The following is a 21,453-nucleotide window of genomic DNA, read 5'->3' on the forward strand; positions in this document are numbered from 1 at the left end:
TATACATATATATATGTATGTGTGTATATATGTATGTATATACATATATGTATGTGTGTATATATGTATGTATATACATATATGTATGTGTGTATATATGTATGTATATACATATATGTATGTGTGTATATATGTATGTATATACATATATGTATGTGTGTATATATGTATGTATATACATATATGTATGTATATACACATGTGTGTATGTATATGTATGTATACACATATATGTGCATGTATATGTATGTATATACATATGTGTGTATGTATACATGTATATGTATGTATTTACGTATATGTGTACGTATATGTATGTATATACGTATATGTGTATGTATATGTATGTATATATACATATATGTGTATGTATATGTATGTATATACATGTGCATATATGTGTATGTATATGTAAGTATATATGTATTATATGTATATATATTTATATATGTATGTATATATGTATATGTGTACATATGTATATGTATGTATATATGTGTATGTATGTGTATGTATATATGTATGTGTATATATGTATGTATACATATGTATTTATATTTATATATAGAAGAAGTGACCAAAAGCATAAGCTTTAAGTTCAATGTGTCCTGTTAACATCAGTGTGATGGCAAAAATGAAAAGAAGAAAAATGAATGAGAAGTAGAACAGGACTAATGACGGGTGGGGGGGGGGGGTATTTTAAAAGGAGAAAATAGATCATCAGTATGCTCCGTGGAGAATGACTGTCATTTGTTCCTCACAGAGATGCCTCTTTTGGAACCTGCATGTACAATCTCAACATCTTGGACTGTCTGCTCGCCGTTCACAAGGTACAATTTACTGCTGCTATTTTTCTTCTTTGTCTCCGTCTTGCTGTGTCACGAGTCTAATGAAATCAACTCTGTGCCAAACATCTCTCAGGCTCTGCAGTACGGCTGGCTGGACTTCTCCAACTTTGACGTGGAAGAATATGAGCACTATGAAAGAGCAGAGAACGGAGACTTGAATTGGATCATTCCAGGAAAATTCCTTGCATTCAGTGGCCCTCATCCCAAGAGCAAAATAGAAAATGGTAAATGGAAAAAAAGAGAGAATAACCCAGAACTGTTTTTGTTTCTTTGTTCAAAGTCCTCCATACCCAACCTAATAATTCCTCTCCCACCTCAGGCTACCCTCTTCACGCCCCGGAGGCCTACATTCCCTACTTCAGAAAACACAACATCACCACCATCGTCCGCCTCAACAAAAAGATGTATGACGCCAGGCGTTTCACGGACTCTGGTTTCGAACACCACGACTTGTTCTTTGTGGACGGGAGCACACCGAACGACTCAATCGTCAAGAAGTTCCTCAACATCTGCGAGAACGCAGAAGGAGCGATAGCTGTCCACTGCAAAGGTCAGATCTCGGTCCCACATCTAGTTTATAAAAGCTAATTTTGTACATCATTGTTTTAAATTCCACGTATGTTTTTGACAGCTGGTCTGGGGAGGACTGGCACCCTGATTGGCTGTTACATGATGAAACATTACCGCCTGACCGCTGCAGAGGCCATCGCTTGGATTAGGATCTGTCGACCAGGGTCTGTCATTGGGCCTCAGCAGAACTTTGTTGAAGAGTAGGCTTAAACAACAATTTTTCAGCTCATCTTCATCATCATCTTGTATCATACAAATACAAATACATACAAATTCTATTAAGGTTAAACTCTTCTCTTTGGTCTTTTTTAAAATTTACCATCAGGAAACAGAACAGTCTGTGGGTGGAGGGCGACATTTTCCGAGAGAAGGTACAAAATGAACAGGAAAATGGCAAGATGGCCGTCACAAGGATCCTGTCTGGGGTGGATGACATCACCATCAACGGTAGCAATAAAAACCGATCGCCTAAGAAAGACGACATGGAACTGGTGAGTCTTTCAAGGACCGGACTGTTGCTTTTAAAATATATATACATTTCTGTGAATAAACCAAAGTTGAGTTGGCTGATGTGTCTGACGTGATTTGTGTTTTGTAGTATAACGATGAAGAGGAGAGAAACGGCCTCACACAGGGGGACAAGCTCCGCGCCCTAAAGAGCAAGAGGCAGTCCAGGTCGTCCACAGGCTCACTGTCGTAAGTTCCAGTACAGTCTGCAGGAATGGATATAAATCCCACTGGCACTGTTCTACTTTAAAAGAAAGGAAGGAAGGACATTTTGACAGATTAAATGCAAATAAATCCTATAGTTTGAAATGAGAGAGTGGGCCGCACTGCATATGTGTGGTATCACAGAAACAGATTTGAATCATGTCTTGATCTTTAAGTTACACAAAGCCATATGTGGAATCCCTATAAGAAAAAAATATTTATTTTTGTGTGGAGCTATTGAGTTAATAAATGCCTTGAAGAGATCATAAGGTCACTTTGTCCTGGAGGTAAATTAGTTTTTACAGAAGCTATGACACCTAAGATATGGCTAATGACCACTGTAGATGTGTTGTGTTGCAATTAACGTTAACAGGAAGTCCTCAGCTTCAAAATTTTTGTCTCGTCATTCCAAAATGAAATCCACCCATATGTTCTGTGGTGAATGAGGTTGTGGACGGTCCTGATGTGTTAGCATGGTGGCGGATGTTTGTGTGGCCTCTGCCAATGTACCCACATGGCTTTGGCTTGTGTTGTCCCATGTCAGGCAGGTAGTATTCTGCTGCAGCCTCATGGGCACAGTGTGGCCGATGTGTTGTCTACCGTTCAAAAAGTAGCAGAGAGAGGCAGAGGCAGAGTGGGGGAGAGGAAAAAAAAGAGAGAGAGAGAGAGAGAGAGAGGGAGGATGTGAGGTTTTGTATAACGGAGGTAAGTGCATGTCACTTCCTTTCTGAGCTGATGTCCTCTTCCTGTAAAGATGGTTGCTGTCACCTTGCCAGTGAATGGCTAATGGTTTGGCTGATTGACTGAACATGTTCTACTTCTGTTTCGGTGTGAAGTGGGCTGCGGTGAATGGATCCATCACATTGACTTGCCTTTCACTGATCACAGACACTGAGTTGATCTGCTAGAAGATCAACTCAGTTAGAACACCTAGACTTATCTTAGACGAAGGAAAGACCCTGAGCTGAGCCCTTTAATAACAGCACCAGTTATTCAACTAATCACTTCCACTCCAGGTCTGGATTAGTTGAATCACATATTTGAGTGCATGGCTTGACCCACTGACTTTATCTTATCTGGAAAGAGCCATAAGGAGTTATGGCAAGACGGTACTTTACGGTCTTTATTATGATACGGACCAATTTTTTTTTTTATTATTTATTGTATTGTTTTTGGGCGTACTTACTAGCTAACGACATATTAGCTTCTGCATCTGGTTGTAAATCTCCTCTCCTGTTCTTAAACACAGAACATATGCACAAATGAACGGCTATAAAACCGGTAAATATGCAAGATTTTACCTTCAAATGCGTAAAGAACGTGGTATCGTGATTATGAAAATGGCATAATTCAAATAGAAGGAAAGGAAAAGTTTTGCAGGTATGTGTTGGTGTATGGTTAACAGATGGATCAAAGTTGGTCAATAGAAACACTAACAGCCTTTTGGAATATTTCAGAATATTGTCCAATAAATATATCTAGGAACTGTATACTGTGTATATATGTTTGTATATGTATATACATATACATATATGTAGTTCTCTCAAACTTCCAGTTCTGCGTCAGTGTTTAGCACTTCATGTTTTTAGTATAATCTAACACTGAGTTGCGTCCAACACCTGCAAACAAACACAATGTGAAGGCCTCTCTACATCTCTTATGCTTCTTTGTGCATGGCAGCAGGCATGAAACTCATGGATGTGCACGCATGACGATGCCTCTGTGTTCAGTCTGTACATGTGTCTAATGTCGTTAATGTGGGGTCAGGTTCACTGACCAACAGTTACCTGTTGTTTTTCCATTGCTTTGTGTGACTGGATTAGTATGAAGAACACACTGCTGGGTTTTATATTACTTTTCAATTGTTCTGAAAATTCTATTGATTGATGAAGGAACAAAGAAATAATTCAACATAAAATTCATCATTTTGTGTAAATACAATAATGGTGAGAATTAGGGCTGTCAAAGATTAAGATTTTCAATCTGGTAAATCACTGGATAGCTGTCAAATAATCACGATTAATCATGACTAAACAAAATAAATCAGTTTTTTTTTTTTTTGCTGTATACTGCAAATGGTATTTGAAGTTCAAGGTGCTTTGGTGAAATGAAAGAATATCCCACAATGTGTGCACAGTCTGCTCTGTATTATTTTACCCATGCTTTAAAATGCATCAAAAGTTTTAATCTGATTAATTTCACCTAACCCTGACATTAATTTTGACAGCCTCAGTAAAAAAAAACAGGCATTTTAATATGCTAGTTTATGCAGTGATTTTAAAGTTAGCATAACATTAACTACCTGTAGCAGCTGTCCCTACTACTACTTGTAATCAGGTACTACTGGACAAGGCCCTCAAAAAAGTATTTGATCTAATCCAGTCCCAGTGGAAAAGCAGAACATCACAGGCTCTATCTTCTACCTGGACGTCTTTTGTCTCCCCCCCCCCCTCCCCCTTCTTTTTCTTTTGCTCTTGTTATTGGATTTGTCCTCCTTTCAGATGGCTGGTAGCCATGCTGCTCTCCTCCCTGTGTAGCCTTGCCATGTGGTGGATTGTGTTTGGCTTCCCTTCTTCCATCCTGCATTTCTGTATAGACGGGTTAGGATTTCAATGAGTTCTACTGCCCGTCTGCCCCCCCCAAAACCTGCCCTGCCCCCACGTTCTGGAGCCCTTACTGAGAATGCTGTAGGTGAGCCCCACTGTCTCTCTTCAATTCCTGAAAGCTGACAACCTGAAATCACAAAAAAAATCCCCTTCACTTTTTACTTTTACCCCTAAGACAACTGAAAATTCTCAGCTGATTAGCAAAACTAGTTCTTCTCTGAATCAGAAACACCACAGGCCTTGTCCATGCTACCATATCTTATTACACTCCGATGCTTGTTTGACTATAATCATCAGCACCATGTCATCTGGAAATGTCAGAATTTGCTGTTTGTTGTGTTTATTTTTTTTGTGCCTCCTCAAAATAAAGAAAATGCCTCTAAAACAACAACCTGGTCCCTCCAAGTTCTCTACTGCCACCTTGTGGCCTTTGTGGAACTTTCTTGGCTTTACTAATTCCACTTGGCTGCGACTGCTGCCATAATATTGTGTGCCAAAGCAATCAAATGATTGAGCTTTCCTGCTCGTTTCCACACTGCATTGTCTCCCTCTCTCTGCCTCCTGCCCTGTCGTCTGTCTCTGTAGCCTTTCACTGCACTGATCTTAAAAGTGTTTTACTTTCATGTTCTTTTACAGACAGGAGGAGAATAAGGTTCACACTAGGTCATCATCACACTCTGCAAGGTACATTTTATTCCCTTGTACTTAAGCAGGAAAATGTGTGGAAAATAAATTTAACAAATGACCATGTATGAGTGACTAAGGCTTTTCTTCTGCTGCAGGGCCGTTCTGCAGGCCAGTGTACAGGGCTGTAAGACCAGTGTCAACCCACTACCTCTGTCTGAACACCCAGACAGCAGGAAGAGAACCAGAACTTCACTGCCAGCTAATGGTGTAGGACAAAGGTTAGTGCCCCAGATTTACCTTGGTTGTTTTTATGGTTTAAAAAAAACAATTTAAAGGAAGAAGGTACTGTATTTTCTGGACTATATGTCGGCATAAGACGCACCAGCCAAAATGTGCATAAAGAAAAAGAAAAAAACATGAGTATGTCACACCAGTGCCCTCTTGTTGCTGTAAGTGTGAAAGTAACAAACATGCCCAATTATATATTTTAATATATAAGTCACACCTGGGTATTAGTCTCAAACCCAGCCAAAGGATGAGAAATGTGCAACTTATGGTCTGGAAAATACGGTAAGTTGGTCTAGATATCAGTTTATAAAGACGGTGAAGTAAATCTGTATTTATATTTTATGGTTACTTCACATGTGATGGTGTTGTTGTGTTAGTACACAGGTGTACTTAATACAGTGGCCAGCAAGTGCGCAGTATACTAAGTGGCGCAGACACAGTTGAGAAGCAGCCCTGAGGCAATAGCCACTGGTGGACCCCTGCGGGGTTAAATTAACAGCCTCCCCTCTCTCTCTGCCAGCTCCCTGTGCCACAGCAGACTGGTCAGGTCTCTCGGGAACTTACATGTAGTGACTGGAGACACTGACTCAATGTGTTGTGATCCATGTGGAGGCTACAGAGACACAGCCAGTGCCACAGTCAACACAGGCACATTCATCAACTTAAACATGGCACAAGTGCATCTGCAGGCAAGCCTCCGCTGAACCTCACTCTTTTTCACAAACAGAAACAGCCCAAAGCGAAATTCATCCTCCTTCTGGCAGCAGTGAAGTTTACAAATATGTGTGGAAAACTTTCAGACCACATGATTTATAGCTGTGAAAAACCAGCCAAAAATCAAAGGCCATCTACTCTCCTGTTTCCTCCTTCCTTCTCTCCTGACAGAGACATTGTCCTGGTAACCTGATGCACATAGGCTGGGATGCATCAACAAAGTATTTTAACAAAATCTTATTTGGTAACTCCTGTGAATCTGTTCTATCTAGTTGGAAAAGGAAACAGCTCAATTGAATTTAGATCTGTCCATCTCACTTGATCTGACTGTTTAGCTGAATCCAAATATCTGGAGGGCAGTGAAAGTTGAGTTGAGAAGGGGAGAGCCACGAATCAGACCTCGTGTTTGTCATTCTTTAGACTAATTCTATTATATTTAACCATAATGTTGTGGCTTTGAAATACAAGTAGTAAATCGTATTAACAAAACAAACTTACCTGTACTCAGATCATCAGAAATAAAATCTTGGAATGATGCAGCCCAGCCACAGCCCTTTCACTTACATCCTCTACTAACACCTCACTGCCCAGGACACACTCCACCTACACACGACTGTTGACATTGAGTGTCAATTCTGATTCAAATAGTTTAAGTTGAAATTGTAACTTAGTCTTAGTCCAAATTTGGTCTGTAAAAACTCCTCAGTTTTAATTGGTTTTAGTCAACAAACTATACACAAAAATATACTTAGTTTAATGGCAATATCTTCATCAACATTTTATTTCTAGAACCATTTTTTTACTGACACTGATTGGCTCTTGTCCACATTTCTCCCTCCTGGCCACCTGTCCTTTCTTTCAATAGCCATCTCTGCATGTCATTAAAGAATATTGGATTTCAGAACACTACTGGCTATAGCCACTCTGGTCTCTGCTGCTCACTGTGCCTTCTGTCACCGCTCTGTGGCATCAACTGTCAGTTCTAATCTGCAGTTTCTTCCCCATCTTTTCTCCTGCTTTTCCACCAGTCTTTCTGGCAACAGACACTCTGCCTCCCCAGGACGTAAAGCTCGCAGGTCTTTACAATCAGTTCGAATTTCCAGACTATGGTATCTATCCCTTCTTGACTGCATTTCATGGTCTTTGATACTGTTGCACGCAAAGGCTGATTACACAAATAAAAAAAAAACATATCTGTCACACAACTAATAAGACATCCTTCCCTTCTCCCCCACAGTCACTCCATTCCCAAGGCTAGAGCTCCTCTACTTCGATAAGGAGGAGGTTTCTGGAAATCTGGAGGACAAGTTAGTCCATGTCACCTTCAGCTGTACAACTTAATCAGTTGTAGATTATGACAGAGAACTTGATGTTGCAATATATGGCACATCAAATCTGTTGATTGATTTGATGTAATCTTAGCCTTCAGGCACTTTTCGGTATTTTTGTTTTTTAAACATCAAATGTTTTTTTTTCTCTGAAGAAATTGTATCGTAGTGTTTTACATATTGAAGCATGCACTAGCAAACATGCGTCAATATGGCATGTGAATCCAAAAGATATATTTTTACTAACATTTCACTGTGGCGTCATGCTCCTGCTTTGATTTAACATACATTTTTATACTCGTTTACCTGCTTTCTGTCAACAGCAAAATGGCAAAACAATCTGTAGTTCGAAACCACGACCACCAGAACATTTGTATCACTTTGTAACACCTTATTTGGTTTTTGCTTTTCACTTTGATCTTTTATGCCTGTAAATATGTGAACATTTGATATAAGCGATTTGTATTTTGTAAATATTTTTGTACTCTGTCTGAATCATGCTTTGAGAAGTGGAGTGGTCCTAATGGGGTCTGGTTTAAATCATGTCCATAATCCACTAGTGAATTTAGCTTAAATCGCACGCACACACACACCAAGGGACATTTTAAATAAAAGTATACTCAGAATGATTCTTTTTCTGGTCACGCATCCTTGAAATTATTCCCCACAGACATTTAAATATACTTGACATTTGACTAGTGTGTTCAACTCAAACATTTCACTTCATGTTGTTGAGGAGTGTGGTTTGGGAGGAAATGAGCACAAACATCACAGAAATTTGCCTAAGCATTTATTCAGATATGGTCAAATACTCATGCTTGCTTTCAGTACAACAGAACCTCAAATCTTAAGACAGCAGAAACATGAACAGTGTCCAGCAAGTATAAGTGCAACAAACTCTCCCTACATGAGCGTAAATAAAAGTGAATCCAGTTTTATCTTCCGGCTGATAGAGCAGGGAAATCTTCTGGGTCGTCAGGGTTTGGAGCCAGTTCAGAATCCTAACAGGCAAAACATTTAAAACTTCAGTTCACCAAAGAACAGAAGTTGAAATCTAATGAGTTTTTTAAATTATTGGTGTTTCAGAATTGATCACACACCTGAAGGTAGCTGACAAATTAAAACTCTCAAACACTCGATTCTTTTCTTTACCTGAGAGCTGCCACATACCCTTTCCACGATCGGTTTAACTTTCTCTGAGCGGCTGGCTACACCGCCCCGACCTCCGCGTCCTCGACCACCACGGGCAGGGCGACCGAGACTCCCAAAATTTATATCCAGGAGGGAAGTGATGTCGTTGACAGACCTTCGGAGGAAGTTTCCTTCAATCTCCAAGTCCTCCACAAACTTAAGGTTCTGAAGGAGAAAAACAGACTTAGGATGGAAAAACCTGACATGTGGTGCATTCAGGACTCTGCCCCGTTCTTTCATAGACACAAAGATCTGGTCAATGTGCCCATTAACCAAACGTGAACTAATGAATTTCATTACGAGCCATATTTTTTCATCCGTCTTTTACTGAAACATTTCCTCAGCTCAACCAATCACATCATCTGTATCCCTGCTCAACAACATGCTGTTTATTTTTATAATACGCACCTTCTGGTTTTTGAGGACCGGAGCGTTTTTGGATGGTAACACTGGTATGGTGACACACACCAGAGAGATGTTGTCATTCACTAAACAAACTGCCCCTGTTCCCAGTATCAGGGGCTTCCCATATCCCCATCCTCACCTCCACCTGCTTGGACTTGTGGATGACCTTTGCCTTTGAAGGAATCTTGTCTTCTGCTTTGCGGATGTTAAACCCTATCTTGGGGCGACTCATTTCCTGCATGGCTTTCCACTCATCCAGCGACATCTGCACGGCAACTTGCCCAACCATCTCTCCATTCTCCTTTTCCACCGTTCTGTCACAATTGCATCAGAACTTCGTTAAGCTAAAGCTTCTCGCAAAAGTAACTCTAAATGTAAAGCTATGAAACAACCCCAAAAATTATATTTAAATGGAAACAAATTAGTTCAAACATCAAACGTTATATATTCTACTAAACACTTTTAGCATCATTATTTGAATCACATTGTTAAATCTACTACATTTATATAATCACTACTTGAATGCACAAAGGCTTTTCGCTGTGAAAACCTTTCATTTTAGCTTCAACTCAAATTGTCATTAATTGACCTGATGATTTAGAATTCACAAGACATTTGTTAATTACTTTTAGAACTACTGTTATTATTTTAAGTGCCTATTCATTTGTACACTTATTGTCTGAACTGACGCTGAGGTGCTTCTCTCACCGACTGGGGTTTTCTTCATCCGCAGGTGTTTTAGGTTCTTCAGCTTTAGTCATCGTGTTGTCCGTCACTTCTATCAGTTCACTTCGTAGATAAACGTATCTCATCATTTTAGTTGTACCCAAGTGTAATACATTTTTATTTTTTAAATCTACAGGTTCTACAATCATTTACCTTGCAGCGTCGTCAACACAGCCCCAGTTCCAAGGTCCTCTGCCTCCTCGCCTTTCCTCAGGAGAGATTCCACTGCGGTACATGATGGATCAAAGACACGGATAGGTTATTTTGTTTTGGGTTAATTTGCTTTAGGGCTCCTGAATAAACAGAGAGAGAGAGAGAGAGAAAGAAAGTGAGAGAGAGAGAGCTTACGTTCCATTATGGCGTTCAAATTCTCTCTTGCCCCTCAAGTTGACAGTGTCAAGGTTCCTTGAGTATCCACCACCTCTTCCTCCTCTCCTTCTGTTCCCACCCCTGCCCCTGAGTTCAGAGTCTGCATAGATTGGCCTTAAATGAAAACAAAAAACAAAAAAACAACATGTTTACTCGTGTCCAAATTTCATTGAAATTTAACTGGTAATTATGTGCAAAAGGTTAAAAACAAAATTCATTTTTAGACTTACACAGAGACAAAACCCTCCCTCTGGTCAGCCATACGCTTGACAGCTGCAGCTCTCTTCATGCCCCTGAGGGTCTCCTCTTTGCCATCTCTTCTCTCAGGAGCTGGTCGTGACTGCTTAGTCTGCTGCTTACAGACTAGGCAAAAAAGACAGAAAGGCATGTAATTATTATAAGAATGTTAACATTCTTCTGATTTGGTAGATGTTTTAACAAGTATGAGGAAAAAACGTCCACACATTTGGAGGATTCTGTGCTAGAAGATAATTTACTAATTTTGAGTGAGTGTGCCATATAATAAGCCCTTTAGACCAATGATTACCTATCAAATATCGATTGAATATCGCATCGTCATCGTGTGCACTTCACTGACATTCTTACAAATGTCTGCAATTCTTTATTTGCGTTCTTTATTTCATCATTTAAAAGTTCCTTTTTTATCAATGACGACGCCAAAGTTTTGACATGTCATCTCACAATGTCGACTTTTTTCCCCCTAATTTCTGGTTAAAAATCCACGCAGGACTGAGCAGTCTCAACCTCATTCTGACAGCAGAATAGTGCTGACCTGTCACCACCAGCGGCCGATACAGCCGGTATTGACAGGCCGAAACCACTTAGTTCACCTGGTACCGGGTCTTGATGGACGGCAGGGAGGCGTCTGTCCCTCTGAGACTCCTTTTGACCGGGTTTTTTCTGCATGACTTTCTTCTCCTCATTTTGTTTCTTTTTCATCTTCTTCTTCTTCTTTTCCTTCTCGTGTTCCACCACGCAGATTAAGTCGAAAGGGTCAGCATCGTCATCTAGAAGGTTCCCGAACCTGTTCTCCACCACACACCCGTAAGCGTCCGCTAGCATCTTAACCTGTGTAACTAACGGTAGTTTTATATATACACATAAATATATAAAAACCAGACGGACTTCAGCAGACAGTAGCCTTGTCACACGGTCTCCTAAATGCTACACTGTGAAATATACTGCAACTACAGCCTGTTGTCCTACTGCTCAGCCACAGGACAGCATCTAGAGAAAGTCCAGTAAACATCCAATAACACCCAACGGCAGCGTCTCCGTTGATTTTAACTGTTTGCGCGTGTTGAGATCAATGAAGCCACGCCCCGTGAGCCCCTCAATAGGTTCACCATCTATCACTATTCGTTCACAGATGTGCTCTGACCAATGAAGGTGTCGTTCGTGTGGACAGAGGATGTGACGTCAGGGGCAACTTAGGACAATAAAACAACCCTATTCTAATATTTAGGTAAACGCATTTGTACTACGTATTTTTTGCTGACAGAAATTGAATATGCATCTGTTTGGGATATTTCTTTTTTTTTATAAATGTGCACAGGCCTGATAGTCTTGATTGTTTCCATACTAAGCACTTTTATAATATAAACAATCGTTTGTTTGTTTTTTTATTAGGGCAGCTGTTAAATTCCTTTGTACATCTACAGTACAAAAAGAGATACCGCAACTGGCACTGAAATTATGTTCTGAAACGACATTACACATGTACAAAAAAGACTCGCCTTTTTCTAATGAGGATCAGATTTGGTGTACCACAATTGGTATTGTATATGCACCACAGTTTGAGAACCACATCCTTAGGACATGAATGACGAGGAGAGCAACAGTCAATGGCAACTTAACCTTAAATAGATAAATTATAGTTAGTTCAAAGCATTGTGTATGTTAGAACTAATGTTCATCACAAACATTTGGTTCCAGAGTGGAAATGCAGCCAGTCAGGCAATTAACACACAACAAAGCAGCCCCTGTTGAATGTGTGACTGTAACTACCTGTATCCTACACAAGTCTTTCTTAATGGCACAGATATAACTTTATTTCTATGTGTGATGGCTTAATTTAATCATATACAATTCTTCTAAAGTTGGCACTTAGAATCGTTCATAGAGCCATATTTGTCCATGTGGCTTTTTTTTACGACTCACAGTACAGCCATTGTTCCTCCCTGAACCTATTACGTAACTTTGGCGCCACTAAAACACCCTTTCGTTTCCCTTTAAACTGAGCTCAAATGTAATAACATAAACAGACTCCACAACGCGGGAACTGGCCATCTGCTCGTCCACTGTGAAAGATTACCCGCCCTTCACTCTGATTGGCTTGTCTAATGGAGAAACGAACACTAGTTCTTCTTCATTTGCTGATGTCAACTTCAGCGCGACAGCGCGGGTTATGTGTTTAAATCCCATTGGCCGAGACTGGAGAAGCTTCTTCTATGTATTGGGTGTACGGGTCTGCGACGTAATTTCCACGTTGTCGGTAACGGATGCTGTCATTGGCTTATTGTACTTCCTCCCGACACGTGCTGCAAGACCGGTGCACCTGATTGGTCAATGATAGGCTCGGGCGCGTTTTTGCAACGCGGGACGGCGCTCCTGTGGGCGCACACTCAGTGGACCGTTGAGAGGAACGTCTGCTCTCCAGTGAAGAAACGGTACTAAATATCGTTGTGAGGACACGACGCGATTAACGGATCTGGCACCCATTTCTATCTTCTCTTTGGAAATGAAGGACATATTTACCCCAGATTGAAAAGTAACCTTATTTATTCACTTTTTGGAAACTAAACTTTTCCAGACTTGCTCGCTCGACCGCAGTTTGTTTTTGTTTTGTTTTTTTGCTTGTAATGGCTGAAAACAAGCACCCGCAAGTCATTTTCTGCAACGACTCTCCCAAAAGGGTCCTTGTGTCCGTCATCAAGACCACCCCGATTAAACCCAGGAAAGCCGAGGCTCTGACGCCCACTAGCCCCGGCTTCAGCGACTTCATGGTTTACCCGTGGAAATGGGGGGAAAACGCCCACAATGTGACTCTGAGCCCCGGATCGGTGAGCGAGGCTTCATCCCCGACTGGGACCCAGACAGCCCGAGAGGAGGACAATGTTCCGTCACCTGATCACAACAAGGTAAAAAATAAATAATCTAATTTAAATACCTAACGGCAAAAAACGGACTTGCAGCACCGTAAAGTTGTAGCGTCTGAAGTTTTAATGTACTACCAGTACTGTACAGATTTAACATAGTTTGTATTACACACAAGATATAGGTGTAACAGCTGTTGTAATAACGTTGTATAAGTAAATTTGCCGCGTATGCGTGAAGATATCTTCAATTGAGAGCAAATTCATCCACAGCGAACTTTGACAACTTTATAACTTATCGCGTCAAATATCAAGTTTAAGATCAATGCTTTTAAATATTTCCTGGTTATATCGATGTTTTGACTGTCAATATGGCCAAGATGGTGAGTCATTTAAAAAAAACGCCCGCGCATTAGGGTGTAACATGGTGGATTTTAAAAAGCCACACAGACTTCCTGGTTCTGCAGCAGCTGCTTATGATGATGCACAGAGCGCCAAAACCAGACCGGATGTAAAATGAGCCATGATGGACAAACGTGCCAGCGCTGTTACATGTGTACTGATGAAAGGAGAGTGGGTACTATTAAGTTAAAATCAAAGGATTCAAATTAGATTATGAGTTTATGTGTTTCATACATAGATGTTGTACACACTGTATGGTCCCTCTGTATGTATTTATCTCTGTAAATAGATAACAAAAAACCACACACATTACACACACATGCATTATGTATATATATATAAAATCTTGGTTTGATCACTCTTGGTCTTCCTGTGTGAACTGTGCAAGTTCTCAATGTCGCAAACATGTTCACAAACATCCATTGCATTGCGTCTCCAAATTCTGTGCATCTCCTGAATTCCATCCAGGAAAATTACTTAATATAGATATATATCTTATGTTTAGGTCTTAGGGAAAATCATTAAAACTTTACGAGTGTATTTCTTCACCTAGCGATTTCTAAACATGCCATACTTGTTGTCAGGATGGTACACGCAGAGGTCGCCCAAGGGCCGACACAGTCCGGGAGCTGATCAGCGAAGGAGAGACTTCATCCAGTCGCATCCGCTGTAACATCTGCAACCGAGTGTTTCCCAGAGAGAAGTCCCTTCAGGCTCATAAAAGGACACACACAGGTAAGACAGAAAACAATTAAATATGTCTTTAAGAAGGCAATAGCAATGGAATACAGACCTGGACATCACATAGTTGTGCAACAGACCTAATGATTGTAAAATAAGAAGACCTTCAAGGCTATCGTTCTAAACATACTCCTCTTCCTGTCACAGGTGAGAGACCTTACCTGTGCGACTACCCAAACTGTGGTAAAGCGTTTGTCCAGAGTGGTCAGCTGAAGACGCACCAGCGCCTGCACACTGGAGAAAAACCATTTGTCTGTTCAGAGAAAGGTAGGTCTGAATGAGTCTTCCAAGCTGTTTGCCAAAACTGGACTGGAAATGTTGTTGTCAGATGGTACTTTCCATTTACTTTTTAAATGGCTTGCTTCGTTTGACACAGTAAAGAAAGTACCTAAGAGTTACAAGTGCATTTATTTAAATATCTCTCCAATTATTCTAGGTTGTGGCAATCGTTTCACTCATGCCAACCGTCACTGCCCCAAACATCCTTTCTCTCGCCTCAAGAGGGAGGAGCCACAGGATGGTCAGGGGAAGACCCAGTCTGTGGATAACAAGGCTGTGGCAGAGTGGCTGGCAAAGTAAGTTAAAACAGGAATCTATAGTTTTTCTTACTATGTAAGGACATGTATGAAATGAATAAAAAAATTAAAAGTGATGATATTTAAATAGTAGTGAGTAAAAAACTTAACATGAAGATAAAAACCTAAAAGAAATACTAAAAGTTAGTCAAAAGTCAGCTGAGGAATGGCCAACAGTAGTATAGTCAGCCTAAAGGCAGCTAAAGGACAAAAACAATTTAAAAGTGGACAGAAGATCACAATTGTGGGAGAAATTTGTATTATAGATAAAATGCTAAAAGCTATCCAAAGTTTAAAATATTTGATATTGCCAAAAAAATATTCTGAATTCTCTGGAAAACAACCAACTTGTAACCGCTACCTTTACATGGTCAAGTGTTACAATATTCATTTAAACACCTTGAAAAATCCTAAAGAATAAGACAAAAACTAATTACTGTCCCACATCACAGGTACTGGAGGACTCGTGAGCAGAGGGCCCCCACCACCACCAAGGTGAAACCCCAGAGCAAGGAAAGTGCTGAGGACCAGGAGCAGCAGGATCCCATGGAGTATCTGCAGTCTGACGAAGAGGAGGAGACCATGGAGGAGGAGAAGGGTACCCAGGGAGGCGCAGCCAAGCGACGCCTTCAGGAGCAGCGGGAGCGCCTCCATGGCGCTCTGGCCCTCATTGAGTTGGCCAATAACCTATCCCCCTAAAACACCAGACTACTCCCCTGAGTCTGGACCCTGGCTCCTCCCCGTCCCTTGTTCCGCTTTCCCCAGTCCATCTTCCTGCAGTCTGTGCTGTAGCTAAAAAGAAATCATTTGTAAGCGTGTATCAAACACTAGTTTAGTTTGTTCTATCGTGTTGTGATAGCAGACAAAGAGTTGGCCCGAGATCAGTGTTACACACAGCATCATCTACAGCCCCACTCACAGCACCAGGAAGGCACGAAGCTAAAGCACCTTATTCATTTGACATTTTATACCTTTAGGCTGCTATACGTGTAGATTTGACTATATGAAGAATGTCATTTTTTCTTTCTGTCTTGTACAGGCAAGGAGAGAGTACCTGTTGTGTTTTAAAGTTGTTTGCACTTTGATGAGAACGAGTTTTTTAAGTATATTTGTGCTTGTGTATGACTGATGTATATATGGATTAAGCTCAGACGGACAGAAGAATACAGGGTGTGGTCAAAGCTAGGAAATGTCCAAGACTTCACTGCCAGTCTTCTGTGCAGGGAGGCGGAACTTGGCATCACCAGCATATTTAAGTGTTTGTAAAAATGTTGACCAAAAAAATAATTTGGGCAGAGTTAATAGCAGTCCTGACCCTAGACTGTTTGTAAGAATTGGACAGAGCACCTTCAGCCATGATTGAATCATTGGATTAAAAAGTAAAAGTTTCCCTAATCTTTGGTATAACATGGTAACTAAGTCAAAGTTTGTCTAGTTCTGGCTTAGCCTTATCACGTTGTTTTGTCTCTTTGTTCTGAATTCAGTTTTAATTTTGAACACTGACATGTGCTTTAAAAGAAGTCCTTATGCTATGCTATGCTATGCTATTAAGACCATAGACAGACCCCATAGGACTTCAAAATCAGCCTTTCACTGGGTGCCACCCTAGCCTGCAACAGAACCCTGCTCTGTCCATTTCATATCTATGATCTATGGTCTTGACATGCAATATGGTCAGTAAGAGGTGATTGCAAGCCTAACCCAGAAGTCGAATAATAATACAAACATTTACAGTTTAACGTTACCCCATCATTATTATCATTATTTATACAGCTGTCTCATAACATTACACAGAAAAGTGCAGGTGCAAATCTCCCCTCCCCCTGAGCGGAACACCTACCAAACTCAAGATTGACCTTTTGTCACTTCAGTATCTTCATAGGTCATGAGAGTAGGTGTGTTGAACCTCCAGGTGCTGTATTAAGAGGTAACACAATCAAGGTCATCTAATTTCATCTAAGTTCAGTTACAGAATCATGACTTCATCAAAACCTTTTTATTCTCTAGCTCTTATTTTACACATGTTTGAGGCATTTATCACATAAAGGACAGTTCAAATAAAGCACTTATGTACAACAGCTTTGTGATATTGGATTAAGCTTGCAATGCACAAGGGAAAAAGGAGGGAGGGAGGGCTGCTGTGTGTCCTGTGAAGTGGCACTTATTTACCTATGACCTAATGTAGTGTTTTATTTTTAAGAATGTTAACACTACATCCTTCAACACTGTATGATGTCTCATAACTGCCCTGCCTCTGATTGTTCTACAGGAATCTACCAACAAACTCACTCTAGCAATTAGGCAAACCAAGTAATTTAATAGAATGTGGAGTTAAAACTGGAAAGCATATTGTTTTTTTTTTTGATAATCAAAACACCAAATGGTTTATTGTTTCCCTGTTGTAGTTTGTTCTAAAGCTTTCTAACCCTAAAGATTATGTGATTTTTAATATATACACTTTGTTTGTTAGAGATTTCCTTTTTTTGTGAGTGCACAATTTTACAGAGAGCTTTGAAGTTTGGTGTTTAGAGTCGCCCCCCTCCTCTTTGCTAACCTCCTCCAACAGTTGTCATCTTGTCACATGTGTAGAGTGAGCCTGCTTGCTTGGTGAGATCCTTCATACACATTTCTCCATCTGTCCGCACTGGTGTTATTTTGTTTGTTTTCAATAAACATTCACTGAAGCTGACCCAGACTTGATGTGCCTCCAGTGCCAACTTATTCAGTTACTTTTTAAAATAAAGAAATCTTACCTTTTTTTTTTAGAGTAGGCTCATTTCCAGTGATCCTTTAAGAATAGCTTTTGAAGCCTTTTAAAATACATCCTACAATTATTTTCCTTGTTAGTTTAATGCCACTGAATTCTAGGCTTTGAAAAACCCACATAAATATAAATCTGTTTCTGAGATGGTACTACATTGACAGAAATACAGCACAAAACCATTACAGAGCCATCTGTAGATCTAACCATGTCCCTAAAGGTATATGATTTTTATACTGATTGAGAAAAGAAAAAAAAAAGAAATCAGACTTGCGTACACCACTGCTAGGGATCTCTGTAAAGAAATAATAGGTATATATTTATGAGTTTAACATTTTTACAAAAATATAAAATGCAAGGAAGGCTCCAACCCAGGCCTATAAACTGTATAGAAGAAATAAAAATATTTTTAAAAAACTACAATGTGAAGCTGGACCGAGAAGAGGTACAGTAAGACCGGTGGAGAGTCACACACAGTCCCATCTAGCTTTATTGTCCGTTTTTCTTCACATGTGATTTGAATTCACTAACTTTCAATCAGTTGCCTTTAAAATGCCCAAAATTAATAACAGATTCTGATTTTGTCAATATAAAATATACATTGAACAACAAGACAAAGACATAACTAGAAAAACACACAGTTCACCTCTGGTTTACGTCAGGAATTTGAGATGACTGTGTGTTGGGTCAGTGCTGAATCCAGACTATTGACATTCTTCATCTTTTATCAATTATAAAAAATAAATACAAAGACACATTATATATAGAATATAGAATTTGTAATAGACTAAATGTGTCTGATTCATAAATAATTACTACTAATTTCTTCATAAATTGACAAACTGCTTCATTAAAATCAACTCCTGTCACAGTGATGGATAAGAAATCTGATTAAAGGTGGTCTGTGAACCTCCCCTTTAACTGGATCTGTTCCTTAATTAAACGGCCACTCCGTAATTGGGCCAGAGTTTTATTTTTAGTGCAGCCTATAGTGGTGATGATTTCAGTCTCCTTGGCCAAGTTAATCCAAGTGTGGAAGCAACATCATACTCCAATATGAAGCAGAACAATGCCACCAAGTGGTGAAAGTTTCAAACTTCGTCCATTCAGTTCAGACAGTTTTTCTCTGTGGAATCTCTGACGTCGATCTTGACGTCTGGTGTTTCTTGGGTGACTGGTCCAGTTGATTTGTTATGGAACGTGAGATAAGAGTACATGAGTCCTCCCGACATACTGTAAAGCAGAAGTTAACAGTCAGGCCTATTCAGTTTACTCTACATGAAGCAGAAGTGAACAAAAAACCAAACCTTTTTTAAATCCTTGTCTATTGTACAATTGCTATGTTGACCTTTAGTTGTCTTTTCATTGACAGTTAGCCAACTGTCAGCTATTTCTTGAAAGAACAAAATACTTTTTTTAGTTTTTCTATATTTAGTTTTTTTTTTTAGCTAAATAATTAACTCTTTCCACTTTGCTCAACATTAGCATATGTTTTTAATTAGCCAAGCTTATTATGTTTTCTATCCCTCCATCATTCACCACTTTTTTTCCTTTACAAACCTAATACAGAAAGATCGACCAGGGATCGAGTTTACAACCCAGTGATCTTCTTGCTGCAAAAGCAAGTGTTCTACCAACATATGATTCTGTGAATTTTCACAGCAAATTTGTGTAATCTTTGCTTGAGCTAAGAAATTGAAAATTAAAGGTGTAACATGTTTAATTATTAGCCTAACTGTGCAACAATGATAAGCAGATTCTTACCAAATGGTGAGGCCCAGAAAGTTGGTCCAGGAGAAAAGGTAGTCTCCACCAACAAATATTCCCACATAGGCCACCGCCACATTCTGGAGAGAATTCCAAAGGTTATCAGTACGCTGCAGTATGTAAGGGTTGGTAATAAACTGGGCCACACTCATTAATACAAAGGAAGCAAGAGAGAGGTGGAGAGAGAGAGAGAGAGAGAGAGAGGAAAGAAAGAGAGAGAGAGGTGGAGGAAAGAGAGATGGAGAGAGAGAAAGAGAAAGAAAGAGAGAGAGAGAGAGAGAGAGAAAGAGAGTGAAACAAAGAGAGGAGAGAGGGAGAAAGTGAGAGAAAGAAAAAGAGAAAGACAGAGAGAGAAAGACAGAGAAAAAGAGAGAGAGAGAGAGAGAGGACAGAGAATGGGAGAGAGAAAGATATATATAGAGAGAGAGAAAGAAAAAAGAGAGAGAGATAATAACTTTTGTGCTCTCAGTGTAAAGGTAGCATGTTTATCAGTGTGTCCTGACCTTTATTGCCCCCACCACTGTGGTAGTGAGTGCAGAGTTGTAATAGCTGCACAGAACTATGGAATACATCAACACAAACCTGCAGACAGAGACAGATGACATTCAGGAAACCGTTCTCTGGTATCTAATGATGAGTAAAAGTCCTAAACATGATACACTCCAGTGACATACCCCATGAAGCAGGACATGAGAAAACACAGAACAAATGTCACACTGACCCAGCCCTCGAAGGTCACTGCCTGAAGACCAGAAGGTAGTCAAGTCAATAATTACACTATCATCAAGAACACTACAGTCAAATACACACAATAGAAAAATATACATTGTTGAATGAACCTTGTGTAGATCTCCAGTAAGTAGACTGGCTGAGGTGGTGGGGATGACAATGAACAGAGCGTTGTAAAACAACACACCATACTTTCCAATTCCCTGTAAAAGGAAACAATGTGGGCAGTTAATTAAGAAACATCGACATAAACAAGGCATTTACAGTGAGCCCTGGAACTGAGCCTTTACGGCACTTAAATATTAAAAATTGTATTAAATATTTATTGTTTTATTATTATATTTTATTATAGTATTATCTATTTACATTACAGCATGCTAGTTAACACACATTAGGTCACTTGGTTCAGTCTCCATAAGTATAGAAAGATGTGTATCCACAGTGTTGAGGTCAAATATCTGTAACTATGAAGCACTTTCAGTGACCATTACTCTAGTTTTTTTTTTTTCAAAACCTAAACATTTAAACATTGTTTTTCCTAAAAGGAGATATTAACACCATAAAAAAGGGAAGAAATCAGTGTGTTTTTCCCCACTGTGGCAAAATTATTAAAATTTAATGAATTTGACCTGTTGCTTCCCTGCAATAATCTGGTGGCCCCCACTTTGGGAACCACTGGTGTACTTACTGGGAGTTAAACTGTCTTAAATGGTCATTGATCTTACGATTCAAACAAGAACTGTTATTTTAACACTTGTTGTTTTTGCAACCTGCTGAGCTACTTCAGGTGCACACCTTCATTTGACTTTAGTTTTATCAGTAAACTATGTTGTCGTTAGCCATGCCTAAACATGTACACAAAACTACAGTAGAGTATGTCAAAATTAATTTTTATGTACTGACTATACAGTGGATTGTACCTCAGTGGCCACTTTTTGCTTAGTGAACACGTTGCCTGCAGCAGTGAAGGCGTCATTCA

General features: G+C 39.7%; 4 protein-coding genes across 11 annotated transcripts in view; 2 read left to right on the forward strand and 2 right to left on the reverse strand.

Moving 5' to 3' along the window:
- The window catches only part of cdc14b (cell division cycle 14B), a 32,389-nt gene extending 24,068 nt beyond the window's left edge, over window positions 1-8,321 (forward strand). For 2 of the 6 annotated variants that reach the window (XM_017042920.2, XM_008336021.3), the window contains exons 6-16: window positions 764-830; window positions 922-1,072; window positions 1,168-1,398; window positions 1,480-1,618; window positions 1,744-1,909; window positions 2,017-2,114; window positions 5,372-5,419; window positions 5,518-5,640; window positions 6,171-6,339; window positions 7,393-7,473; window positions 7,602-8,321. In XM_017042920.2, coding sequence (XP_016898409.1) covers window positions 764-830; window positions 922-1,072; window positions 1,168-1,398; window positions 1,480-1,618; window positions 1,744-1,909; window positions 2,017-2,114; window positions 5,372-5,419; window positions 5,518-5,640; window positions 6,171-6,339; window positions 7,393-7,431 — 1,231 coding nt within the window. In that variant the 3' untranslated portion in view covers window positions 7,432-7,473; window positions 7,602-8,321. Of the gene's footprint in view, window positions 1-763; window positions 831-921; window positions 1,073-1,167; window positions 1,399-1,479; window positions 1,619-1,743; window positions 1,910-2,016; window positions 2,115-4,630; window positions 5,316-5,371; window positions 5,420-5,517; window positions 5,641-6,170; window positions 6,340-7,392; window positions 7,474-7,601 lie in introns of those variants that run through there. The other 4 variants (XM_017042921.2, XM_008336029.3, XM_025053101.1 and 1 more) reach the window with 4 other exon arrangements.
- On the reverse strand, window positions 7,991-11,813 carry LOC103397669 (intracellular hyaluronan-binding protein 4). 3 transcript variants are annotated; one of them, XM_008336018.3, is made up of 8 exons: window positions 11,235-11,813; window positions 10,614-10,746; window positions 10,363-10,497; window positions 10,168-10,239; window positions 9,997-10,077; window positions 9,428-9,602; window positions 8,845-9,048; window positions 7,991-8,693 (listed from the first exon to the last, which is right to left on the reverse strand). In XM_008336018.3, exons 1-8 carry the CDS (start codon window positions 11,464-11,466, stop codon window positions 8,628-8,630), a joined length of 1,098 nt encoding a protein of 365 aa, XP_008334240.1. In that variant the 5' UTR covers window positions 11,467-11,813; the 3' UTR covers window positions 7,991-8,627. The 3 variants fall into 3 exon arrangements, with proteins under 3 accessions (XP_008334240.1, XP_008334242.1, XP_008334241.1); XM_008336020.3 differs by having other exon boundaries at window positions 7,991-8,715; XM_008336019.3 differs by having other exon boundaries at window positions 8,863-9,048; window positions 11,235-11,805.
- A 1,163-nt stretch (window positions 11,814-12,976) lies between these two features.
- Window positions 12,977-17,912, forward strand: znf367 (zinc finger protein 367). Its single transcript, XM_008336017.3, has 5 exons — window positions 12,977-13,544; window positions 14,486-14,636; window positions 14,790-14,909; window positions 15,079-15,217; window positions 15,670-17,912. The coding sequence occupies exons 1-5, from the start codon at window positions 13,266-13,268 to the stop codon at window positions 15,914-15,916; spliced, it is 936 nt and encodes a 311-aa protein (XP_008334239.1). The 5' UTR covers window positions 12,977-13,265; the 3' UTR covers window positions 15,917-17,912.
- Window positions 17,582-21,453, reverse strand: part of slc35d2 (solute carrier family 35 member D2) — a 7,606-nt gene continuing 3,734 nt past the window's right edge. The window contains 6 exon segments of the mRNA XM_008336016.3: window positions 17,582-19,211; window positions 19,743-19,825; window positions 20,249-20,327; window positions 20,420-20,487; window positions 20,585-20,677; window positions 21,395-21,453. The exon segment at window positions 21,395-21,453 is cut by the window's right edge and continues 21 nt beyond it. Of these exon segments, the coding sequence (XP_008334238.3) occupies window positions 19,085-19,211; window positions 19,743-19,825; window positions 20,249-20,327; window positions 20,420-20,487; window positions 20,585-20,677; window positions 21,395-21,453 (509 nt within the window). The 3' untranslated portion in view covers window positions 17,582-19,084.

Source organism: Cynoglossus semilaevis, chromosome Z, assembly GCF_000523025.1.
Source record: "Cynoglossus semilaevis isolate Cse_v1.0 chromosome Z, Cse_v1.0, whole genome shotgun sequence".
NCBI lineage: Eukaryota > Metazoa > Chordata > Actinopteri > Pleuronectiformes > Cynoglossidae > Cynoglossus > Cynoglossus semilaevis.

Bases quoted from the DNA above. Each gene is read 5' to 3' on its own strand.
- LOC103397669 (XM_008336018.3), bottom strand. From the start codon at position 11,466: ATGCTAGCGGACGCTTACGGGTGTGTGGTGGAGAACAGGTTCGGGAAC. The intron at 10,240-10,362 runs GTAAGCTCTCTC...CATGTACCGCAG, and splicing joins TTTGAACGCCATAATGGAAC to TGGAATCTCTCCTGAGGAAA. The intron at 8,694-8,844 runs GTAAAGAAAAGA...TTTGCCTGTTAG, and splicing joins GGGTATGTGGCAGCTCTCAG to GATTCTGAACTGGCTCCAAA.
- znf367 (XM_008336017.3), top strand. From the start codon at position 13,266: ATGGCTGAAAACAAGCACCCGCAAGTCATTTTCTGCAACGACTCTCCC. The intron at 14,910-15,078 runs GTAGGTCTGAAT...CAATTATTCTAG, and splicing joins ATTTGTCTGTTCAGAGAAAG to GTTGTGGCAATCGTTTCACT. The intron at 15,218-15,669 runs GTAAGTTAAAAC...CCCACATCACAG, and splicing joins GTGGCAGAGTGGCTGGCAAA to GTACTGGAGGACTCGTGAGC.